This window comes from Sinocyclocheilus grahami, unplaced genomic scaffold, assembly GCF_001515645.1.
Source record: "Sinocyclocheilus grahami isolate Dianchi unplaced genomic scaffold, SAMN03320097.WGS_v1.1 scaffold44.1, whole genome shotgun sequence".
NCBI classification, from domain to species: domain Eukaryota; kingdom Metazoa; phylum Chordata; class Actinopteri; order Cypriniformes; family Cyprinidae; genus Sinocyclocheilus; species Sinocyclocheilus grahami.
Window position 1 is genome coordinate 608,316 of NW_015505223.1, and position 11,876 is coordinate 620,191.

Genomic DNA, 11,876 nt, shown 5'->3' on the forward strand with positions numbered 1-11,876 from the left:
ACAGTCCTCCATAAAATGTGCTGCACACATCTGAATATTTGGGTTGAAGTGTTCTGGAACAGTGTTGACTTAACCACTTAACCACTGATTTCTCTCAGAGCAGCTCTGAAGATGAAGTGCATGTGTTCATGTCCTCATATATTGAGACTGAAAACACCGAGTAAAAATTATTAGTTTTTTAGAGAGTTTATCATCATTATTAACATAAATTTGATCATAATCTCGATAGGATATCATTTATCGGCCGACGCTAATTTAGGCTATTCATAGAACGTGCTTGGCGGGCGACTCAGAGACTCAATGCGGGCTACTATGTTGGTGACCACTGTTCTAGATGATGACTTGCATTGAGAGGATTTGAGACAGGAAACAGGAAATGATAGTAGTGTGTGAGCTGCACACTGGTAATTCCTCTCATATGAAGGATAAAATGGAGTTCCTGTTTAGTGGATTCCATGAGTCTCTTCCCTAGTATATTACAACCTACTAAAGAATGAGGATGTATGAGCTATTAAACTACTTATGTCTGGTTTATCTACCCATAGATTACCAATGTCATTTAGTTCAAAGATTTACTAGTGTTACTAGATTTACTGGTTGGTGGCTGGAGTGTTGCTAGGTTGCTCTTGTGCTGGCCCATGTTAAAAGAGTCCAGACTTGCTTTCTCAAGTTTTTTGCCCACTATCATCCATCACATGTAAACCATAAGTCTGATCTGTAAGAAAAGCATGTATTTAACAGGAATGTTGTGGGATCAGGAACCAAAAAAAACAATAACAATATCCAACTCTCATAGGTCAGCGTTGCCACAGGCTGTGCGGCACGTGAGCGAAATGTTGTGTTCGCCAGCGGCCTGGCGACCTTCTTCACCCGTGCCTATGACCAGCTCCGCATGGCCGCCATCTCAGACAGCAACATAAACCTCTGTGGTTCCCACTGCGGCCTGTCTGTCGGTAAGAAGTGCTTCCTTTTTTTTAAGGCTACAATTTATTTTCTAACAGACAGATGCACTCTCCAATCAAAATCATTCCTTTTAAGCCCCGCCCATTTCCAGCACCTCCCATTCTCCTCTCTCACACGTTGCAGCTGTGACTCTAAAGATGATGTTTTGGAATAGATTTGTGAGCGATTCACCCCTCCTTTTTCCTGAAGCTGTCTTTCTAATGTGTGTTTTGTTCTCCTGGTGGTCTGGCGGTGGTGCGACTCTTAGCACAACCCCTTCTCCCTCTCTCCCTCCCCCTGTGTATCTCGGAGGCTGTCTCCGGGTGACCTGGCATCCCCTCCATTAGCACAGGTACACTGCATGCCAGTCCGACTGTCTGTACACCTGCCTGACTGTCTGCTCGACTGTCGCATGCAAATGCTGTTCGGTCTAAATTAATAATGCAAGTATGTGGCTGGTGTTGTGTGTGTGTGTGTTTCAGGAGAGGACGGACCGGCCCACATGGGGCTGGAGGACATGGCTATTTTTAGAGCCATCCCCACTGCCACCATTTTCTACCCCAGTGATGCTGTGTCTACTGAAAAGGCTGTGGAGCTTGCAGCTAACACAAAGGTTGGCATGATATACTGTATCTACTATTATGAGTAGGCAAACAGTACAGATTGGTTAATAATTTATGCCAATAAAAAAATGTAATCAAAATATTTGAACACATCAATATGGAGTGAAAATAGTCTCAAAACCTCCTACAAATGCATGCAAGAGATCCACAGGCGCGCACACAAATCCACGCGAGAGATCCACACACAATCCACAAATGCACGCGAGCAATCCACAACCTACTAAGGTTGTGGATCTCTCGTGTGCATTTGTGGATTCGTGTGCACGCCTGTAGATCTCTGGCGTGCATTTGTAGGAGGTTTTGATACTGTTTTCACTCCATACCTCAAATGTACACTATATTTATAAGGATCAAACAGATGCCATTAATACAGGTAACGTGTGGAGGACAGAGGAGCCTCTTAAATAAGAAGTTACAGGTCTGTGAGAGCCAGAACTCTTGCTTGTTTGTAGGTGACCAAATACTTATTTTACCGAGGAATTTACCAATTAATTCTTTAAAAATCCTACAATGTGATTTTCTGGATTTTTTTTTCTCATTTTGTCTCTCATAGTTGAGGTATACCTATGATGAAAATTACAGGCCTCTCTCATCTTTTTAAGTGGGAGAACTTGCACAATTGGTGGCTGACTAAATACTTTTTTGCTCCACCGTATATTCAGAATTGAATTGAGAATGCTTTTTAAATTCTAATTTTAATGCAGAATTGCAATGTAAGGAAGTAGAGTTCAATTCAAAGACATTTATGTAAGTTTGTAACTATAAATGCTAAGTTGATCAAGACGATCTTAGAATCATAGATAGAAAAATCTTGTTAGGGTTTATCAATATATTCAAGTTTTCATAAATTGGCTTCTGAGTAAACTTGAATGCATTGAGCAATCTTACCTCGATTTTTCTAAGGCAGTAAGTTTTGCAAGATTTTTTCAAGTAGAGTTAACAAATTGACATTTACAGTGTACAGTGATTGGACAAAAAAAATTTAACACTTGAGAAATAGGCCAGATTTCTTCATTAAGGTGTTTGATCATCATTTGCATTCAATACAGCTTCCAACCTTGTTAGAATACATTCAGACAACTTTTGAATTGTCTCCATCTGAATATTGTCTATAAAATCATCTGCCAGTTGCTTTAGAGATGTTGGATGAGTGAATCTGGTTGTCACTCTTCTCTCCAAAACGACCCACAGTGGGATGATAATTTTCAAGTCAGCTGGTTGAAGTTCATCTTGGTGTTTCAGCTATCCAGGTTTTATGATCACGACTCAATCTTTATCACATTTTATCATCGGTGTCTGTGATTAAAGTTTTAGTAATAGCAGCTCGTTCATTAATGTTCTCTGTGGTCGGTTTTTGAAGAAACAGGATCTTCAAAGAGAATATTGTGTTTTGCTGTCACTTTTCTGCAGTAGTTCTGTGTTGTTTGGACTTCTTATATTGTTCGACGACCCCTATCATTTACTTTAGGTTTTCATCCACTATTCTTCTACGCTGATGAAATCTTGCCATGCTTTGTGTCCGCAGTCATAATCATGACGACTGTTGTTCTTAAAACACCAAACAAAAAGTCACCCAGTTCACTAAGTGCTTGTACTAACCACTGCTGAACACAACATACACTATATACTGTTCAACCTAAAGAATATATACATAATAGAAAGATAAATAAAAGATAATCGCAACATTCGTTTTTTTCAGTGTGGCCCACACAAATGATATCGACCCCTATAATAACGGGTGTTCACATTATTTTGCCCAACCCCTGTAGATACGTCATTTCCCAGAATGCATTGCAGGTGTTCAATTGCAATTCAGTACATTTCAATTCAGCTTCATGTTAGGTATGGCCAATTCAAATTCACACTCATTAACTGAAAGCAAGACAATTTGAATTATAATACTATTAAAAATCAGAAAAGTTTTTTCTTCTTCATATTTCTATCAATTTTCTGGATCTGGACTTTAGGGGGTTTGCTACATCAGGACCACTCGTCCAGAGACTGCAATCATTTACAACAGCAATGAAGACTTCCATGTTGGCCAAGCCAAGGTAAAGCTGTCCCTTAATCATCATTCAGTAAAAAAAAAACTCTAATGAGACTAAAATGAGATATTAAATAGATTTAAATCAATCTCAAAATAATCATACATTTATTATAGATTCACTGTGTTAAGCTGCATTATTAATATTATATGAGAATGTACCATAATGTACCATAAATGTATAAATGACCTGATTAGGTGGTGTGCCAGAGTAAGGAAGATCAGGTTACAGTGATCGGAGCTGGAATGACCCTCCATGAAGCTCTGGCTGCAGCTGAGCAACTCAAAAAAGGTACAATTAAATAAAGCAGAGATTGTAAAGTATATATCTCGTTCAAAAGGCTGGGGTCAGTAAAATTTTGTACATGTTTTTGAAGGAAGTCTCTTATGCTCACCAAGGCTGCAAAAATACAGCAAAAACAGTAACAATGTGAAATATTATTACAATTAAAAATAACTTTTCTATTTTAATAATAATATAATATAATATAATATAAAAAGAAAACAGTAATTTTTTTCTGTGTACAAGAGTGGTTTTGTCTACAAAATAATTAGTGAGTTATAAGATTCCCTAAGTCTTAATTGTTTATGTCATTTTTAAATGAGCTGGATTTCATTGTCTCTTTATTGATTATGTTTAGTAAAATATATAGCATTATATTAGTCATAGTATTATTTTACATTTATGTAAGTAATACATAGTTTTCTTTACTGAATAAGATCTAGTAAAGAGTTATTTAAAAGTTCATGCAGCAGGTACTACTTCATATCCTTAGCACTGACTTAAGTTGTGTGTCTCCTGTACAACGTTTCTCATTTTTTCATTATTGTGATGTATGTGTGAGCTTAATGTAGACTCAGGTATGTGTGCTTTGTGTGTCATTCCCCAGAGAAGATTTTTATCAGAGTGATCGATCCTTTCACAATCAAACCCCTGGATGCCAAAACCATCATCGACCATGTGCGTGCCACCAGGGGTCGTGTCGTCACCGTTGAGGATCACTATTATGAAGGTGGGTTTCTAGCTTAGAGCACATTATCCCTTGTCTCAAGTACATATTTCAGCCTGGCTGCACATCCAAGTAGCATGAACAGCACGTTCAGCCAAGCAGGGCTGTATCGGTTCGTGAGTGCAATTGGCTGGCTGGAAGAAACATGATGTGTTGGCAAATTGTCATTGGATCGGGAAGCGAGAGGCATTGTGTTTTTTTAGCCGTGTCTCATTCTGTTCATTCGGGTGAAAAAAAGACAGAGAAGCGGAGGGCTGTCAGGTCTCCTTAAGCAAATGTACGGCCGCGGGGCTTGTTGTGTCCTAGATAACACAGGTGGCCCTGGCCCTGGCATTTCTGCCTTCGTGCCAGAGGAGGAGTGAGGCTGGATGAGAAAGAGAGAGAGTTTAACATCCACAATCATTCTGAAGGCAAACATCCCCTCTGCCCTGAGGGAGAGAAAGAGGATCGGGATGGACAGAGAGAACGTGTGATCGTAGCAAGGTTGAAAGCAGAGGCATGTGGGGATAAAAAGAGATTTGGATAGTCTACCAAGGCATGATGTCAAACATACATGAAATTTAAAAGCAGAACATGGTGCAGAAGGTCAAACAGCGACCTTTATGCACAGGTGAATGCTAATTTAAAAACAGGAGATCAAGTTTAATATGCTTCCTTGATGATAAAAAGAGCTTAAGATGGTCTATTTTGCTGGTTTTGGGCACAACCAACTAAACCAGCTTGGGAACTCTTTTTTTTTTATTTTTATCAGCAGCAGTGTTTTTGAACATTTAAAGGTGAGCAATTGAACCTGGTGTTCTAACATCTGCCAGACATTAAAACATTTTTGATAATTAAGCTGAACTATATATATTAAATGAAAAGCTTAAACTAAACAAAAATGTGAAATGTGGCATTGCCGACTAATTGAAGATTAAGTTAAAGCACTAAAATTACTAAGTGGAAATAATTAAAAAATAGAACTGGAATAAAATGAATTAAACCTGAATAGCAATATTAAAATAAATGACAAAGGCACAACAAAATTACAAAAAAATGTAACTAAAATAAAAAAAATGAATATATAAAAATAACAGCTAATTAAACATATTAATACAAATTATAATAGTATATAGATAACACTAAAATAACACTGGTTTGGGATCAGTAGGATTTTTTTCTTAAGAATTTAATACTTAAATTCAGCAAGGATGCATTAAACAGGTCAGAAATGACAGTAAAGAACACAAAAATACAATAGATTTCTATTTTCTATTTCAAATAAATGCTTTTCTTTTGATCTTTCTATTCATCAAAGAATTCTTTAAAATTGGATCATGGTTTCCACAAAAATATGAGAAGCACAACTGTTTTCGACACTGATAATAATAATAAATGTGGAGTAATGGCTGCTGAAAACTCAGCTTTGTCATCACATGAATAAATAACATTTTAAAATATATTCAAATAGTAAACAGCTATTTTAAGTTGTAAAAATATTTCACAATATTACAGTTGTTACTGTATTTTTGATTAAATGAATGCAGCCTTGGTGAGCAGAAGAGACTTTTTCTTTTCAAAAACATATCAAATAAAAAATAAATAAATATTCTAAACCTTTGGCTGGTAGTGTATATATCTTCAGAATAGAAAGATACTGTAAAAGTGTGTGTGTGTGTCTTTTTTTTACATGATGTTACAAGTAAGAAAAAGTTCCAACATGTAATTTTTTACTGTAATTGGGATATTTCTGACATCACAAAGACAGGTGTGATGTCCCAGGACACCTATTTCAATAATATCCGTCAGAAAGTACAGTAGGGTCATATTATGTGGTGTTTTTTTATACAGTCTATGGGTGTTCCTTAAAAATCGCTCATCATTTCCATCTTTACCTGCTGTCATTCCGCAGGTGGCCTGGGAGAGGCGGTGTGCTCCGCTATCGTGAATGAGCCCGGCCTCACTTTCCAGCGTCTAGCAGTCGCTCACGTTCCCCGAAGTGGCAAAATGTCCGACCTGCTCAAAATCTACGGCATCGACCGCGACTCCATCACACAGGTGGTCAGGAAGATGCTCAGCAGCTCGGCCAATGCCAAGTGAACCTGTTTGCTTTGCCCCGCCCACTCCCCCAAATCAATCGAATAACCAGCTCCACAAACACTGTCACATGACTTCCTCTTCTTCAGATCGTGGCCCCTCCCTCCACCTTGTTCACTGTGAATGACCCGTGTGAGTATAATAGTAATGTGAGGTACGTGGTGTACAATTTGAAGTAATGTTCACATTCCATTTTTTTCCTTACAAATACACTAATATTCAATAGATTGGGGTCAGATTTTTTAATTAAAGGGGTCATATGATGCGATTAAAATTTTTCCTTTCTCTTTGGAGTGTTCCAAGCTCTTGGTGCATAAAGAAGATCTGTAAAGTTGCAAACACTAAAGTCTCAAATCCAAAGAGATATTCTTTATAAAAGTTAAGAGTCAACCACGCCTACCTAAAACGGCTCATTCTAACATGCCCCCACATATCTACCTCACTATTTTGGTGGCGTTATGCAACTCTTCCCACATCTTCACACAAAGAAAGAAGGCGTAACTTTTATTCTCGCTGCCATGTCGTGAAGGCGCTGTGTGCTTTGTTGTGATAGCGAAACTACTTTGTTTGGCCTTCCAAAAGAGGACGATATCGCTTCGTCATGCCTAGAGCTGATCCGTGCTGGTCGCTGAGGAAATACTTCAACTTCACGCAGTCGATCGCCGGATCGGATTTCACTGTGGACGAAGCGGAGTCCAGCCCGGGGTCGTCACATGTGGTTGCCACAGGCATCACAATATGATAAGGGACGTAACATTACCGTCACACGCTTGAGGTATTCGGCCAATCACAACGCACTGTATAGCTGGCCAATCAGAGCACACCTCACTTTTTCAGACCGATGAGCTTTGTAAAAATCGACGCTTTTCAGAAAGGCGGGGCATAGAGGAGAAACAATAATGTACAGTATGTGGAAAATAATGTGTTTTTTTAACCTTAAACCGCATAAACACATTTCATTACACCAAATAATGTTCTTTTTAGCAGCATCATATGACCCCTTTAATACTTTAATTCAGCAAGGATGCCTTAAATTGATCAAAAGTGACAGTTAAGCCATTTATAATGTTACATAAGATTTGTTTCAAATAAATGATGTTCTTTTGAACTTCATATTCATCATGAAAAATGAATATGCAAAAATATTAAGCTGCACAACTGTTTTCAGCATTGACAGTTAGAAATGTTTCTTGAGCATCAAATCAGCATCTTACCTAATCAGGGGTGCGTTTCCCAAAAGCAACTATGGTCGCAAGTTCCGTCGTTAACAATAGAGTTCAATGGAACGAACCACCATAGTTAGCTAACGATGCTTTTGGGAAACGCACCCCAGAATGATTTCTGAAGGATCATGTGACACTGAAGACTGGAGTAATGATGTTGAAAATTCTGCTTTGCTTCACAGGAATAAAGTAGCCTACATTTTAAATTATATTTAAATAGAAAACTGTTCTTTTAAATTGTAATAATATTTCACAATATTACTGTTTTTACTGTATTTTTGATCAAATAAATGCAGCCTTAGTGAGCAGAAGAGACTTCTTTCAAAAATATTTTATAAATTTTACCGACCTCAGACTTTTGAATGCTAGTGTACATACAAATACACATACAGTAGTCTTTTTCTAGCTCTTTTCTTGTACTAATAGTGTAAAATCAACATTAAACCATATTTACAACCATTTTTACTTGCATAAAGTGACATATTTTGAATGAAACAGGATGAAAATTTATAGGCAGGGACTTGATTTTGTCCACCTGGTATTAATTAGATTATGAAAAGACAAATGTATGATTTTATGTTGATTTGAAAATTAAAGTTGAAAGCTTATAGCGACGCTAAAACGTATTTACACTATCACCTCAGAAAACATCGATATGCTGTACAACGTGACACTCGTGTTTTTAACTGTCATTTGATAAGACCCAACAATAAAACTGTTTGTGACATTATATTTTAATACTTTTTATATTGTTACTGTTTTGCTATGACGACCGGGCGGGGCTGGATTTCACGGGAACAGATAGGCCTACCTGTGCAAAAAAAAAAAAAACGATTTGATGTTACATTCGTAGAGTTTAGTCTTTAAACCGATAATCAAATGAGAATGTCTGCAGGGTGCTTCAGTAAAGTAGTAAATGGTTGTCTTCTGTGAAACTGTTTGTAGTATAATCTCAGTATTTACAAAGATGGAGTAGCATTTTGTAGTGTTATGAGCATGAAACATGGTTCTTTTCTGGCCAGAGAAGATGAGAGAGATGGATGAAACCATCAGTGTCACTGGAACGTGCTGTTAGACCTGAACTATGAACCTACAACAAACACTTCCTCTGTTATTTTTCGTTGTAACTCAACAAGTCATTGATTAAAACCCTCTGCATTTGAATTTGAGACATCATGTTTGTGTTGCCTGTTTTATTCACTCTAATAGGGGAGACCGGGGCTAGTTGTCACACACTTTACTGAATATTTTTCAGAGTGGGTTTATTTTTTTAAAGTCACTTGCCGTTATTACTGAACAGGTCATTTAAAACATATACTTGCCACTATTGGGGCATGTTGTCACACTGTATGTTGTAAAGAGAAACTGTTGTATATTTAAACAAATAAGAATAATTCATTTGTTTGTAAGATGAAATACAATACTAAACTATTGTTTTAATTTTAAGCAAAAACAAACAACATTTACATAGAATGTATTATACACCGAAAAATGGTGTAGAAACAATTTTCACTCAGAAATTACTAGTACATTTCAAAATGAATGACAAAGAAAGGCATTGAATTAATTGTGAGATTATTATTTTAGACCCGAGAAATATTTTTAGAGAAATCTCTAAACACTCTAATATTCTTTGTTTTATTTACAACTTCGAAAAACCAGTAGAATAACTATTAATAAAAACCACAAAACAGCAAAATACAAAAGGTAACAAATAATAAAACAATATTAAATCACAGTTTTTGCAACAGATGTGAAATGTGCTAAATGAAATCAGATCACATTGAATTAACATGACAATTTGCTTTGATATAAAGCTCCCTTGAAACAATATGTATGTGAATAGCGCTTTACAAACTTAAAAAAGAAATGTGCATGAACATAAATGGACACCTGCAAAAGACATCGACAATGATCACAATTGCAGTATAAAAATAAAAAAATGTAAAATTTTTTCTTTCTTACCTTTAGTGAACATTAATTTCAGTTCAGTCATAGTAATGCCTTGCATTTCTAATCTTCCTGTTTAAAAAACAGGAACAACTAGTCTTTCCAGGGTGTCCTTAGAAAATAATCTACTTCAGTGCCACACATCATGAATCCCTGCAGTTTAATTATATAAAAGAAAAAGTTCTCACCATAGAGAATTATATTTGCGTATTGCTCCTCTTATAGCAAACACAGCGAGGCCACAGCCACAAGACAGAGTATAGACTGCAACAGAATCAGAAAACTTGGATTATTGCATCATATATACAGTATATACTGTTCAAAAGCTTGGGGTCAGTAAGATTTTTAAAATGTTTTTGAAAGAAGTCTCTTATGCGCGACAGATTAATATGCTGATTTGCCGCTCAAGAAACATATTATCAGTGCTGAAAACAGTTGTGCTGCTTCATATTTTTGTGGACACTGTGATACATTTTTTTCAGGATTCTTTGATGAATAGAAAGTTCAAAAGAACAGCATTGATTTAGAATAGAAATCTTTTGAAATATCATAGATGTCTTTACTGCCACTCACTTTAATTCAATTTAATGCATCTTTGACTAAAGTAGTAATTTTGTATATTAAAAAAAATTCTGACCCCAAACTTTTGAACAGTATCGTATTTACTGAATTTATTAAATATATCCCAACACATATGAGGAGCACCACCTAGAAGAGCTTCAGTTTGTGCTTGAAAAAAAAAGAGCTGAGAAGAAGTGCAACAAAGAAGCCTTGTGATGTCTCTCTTAGGAAGTTGAGGTTAACACTGTACCATGATAAGACCTGAGATGGAGGACTGTCACAAAGAAAGCCATACAATAACCCCAGATAGCATCTGTAGAAAAAAATCGATCTTTAATAATAAACCAGTTTTCATGTTTATCAAATGGCCTGGAAGAATGGGCAACCCGTCTGAACACAATAAAATGATATACCTTTCCAGTGGTAAGGTCGACCCTTACATCTTTTAGTATGTGCTGGCAAACCTGTGAAAAACGTTAAATGTTCATCAAATCCTGTTCCAATACATTTTCAACATACATGTCATTTTAATGGCTTCTATTCTCTGTTGTGCATTTATATTTGCTACATTTGACATTTTCTGATTCATTTTATACCATAAGTTTTAATACAACATCTTACCAAAGCATGCACCCACACATTCAAAAACGACTGTGAAGAACACAGCAAGAACTGACGGCACCACAACGGCTGGAAAACATGCATGCTGATAAGTGACTGACTCAAAGATTGATTGGTCATGTGTATAGAATAGAGGTACTTAAAAAACATTTTTTTTTGTCATTAAATAAACTTCAAACAATTTTTGAAAGTGTGTTTTTTTTTCATGTGTAAGAGTTTATGGATAAAATTCAGATAAGAATGAACATAAATAATAGTTTCAGTAAGCCACATCATTCACTAAAGTCTGAAGAACCAGTGCTGTTCATAGTAGGCTTATATATATATATATATATATATATATATATACATAGTATATACTTACAGTAAAATGGCCTGTAGAGTAATAGTCCACAGCCCAGGCCAAAGCAGATAGAGAAAAAATGGTAAAATTTATCTGTAGGCAAAGTAGAAATAAATAAATACTCTACAACTTTCAGTTTCGATTTAAAATCTGATCTGGCAAACTTACAATGGTTGTAAACATCCAAAGCACCCTAAAGAAAGAATTGTACAGTAACTGAATATGCAGTATTGACATCATTCAGTATTACGTCTTTCTTAGAGAGTATGAGAGAAAGCTAAATAAGAACTCACCATTGGGATGATAGTTCAGCTTGGATACATTAAACGCTCATTCTGTTACTTCTTCTTTCGATTCAAGTGTGTCAGTCATTAACCATGGCGGATAGTAGTGATGAGTTGGCATGAAGAAAATATATTTCACTTTCAGATTGATGAGCAAAACCAGTTATGTGGTTTGAATGCTCTTTAATTAAATACTTTC

General features: G+C 36.2%; 1 protein-coding gene across 1 annotated transcript in view; it reads left to right on the plus strand.

The window, feature by feature from the left end:
• LOC107582382 (transketolase-like) overlaps positions 1–6,994 on the plus strand; it is a 24,031-nt gene extending 17,037 nt beyond the window's left edge. The window contains exons 10-14 of the mRNA XM_016268193.1: positions 1,425–1,555; positions 3,533–3,616; positions 3,808–3,901; positions 4,500–4,622; positions 6,511–6,994. Coding sequence (XP_016123679.1) covers positions 1,425–1,555; positions 3,533–3,616; positions 3,808–3,901; positions 4,500–4,622; positions 6,511–6,698 — 620 coding nt within the window. The 3' untranslated portion in view covers positions 6,699–6,994. The remainder of the gene's footprint in view (positions 1–1,424; positions 1,556–3,532; positions 3,617–3,807; positions 3,902–4,499; positions 4,623–6,510) is intronic.
• The last annotated feature ends 4,882 nt before the right edge of the window (positions 6,995–11,876 follow it).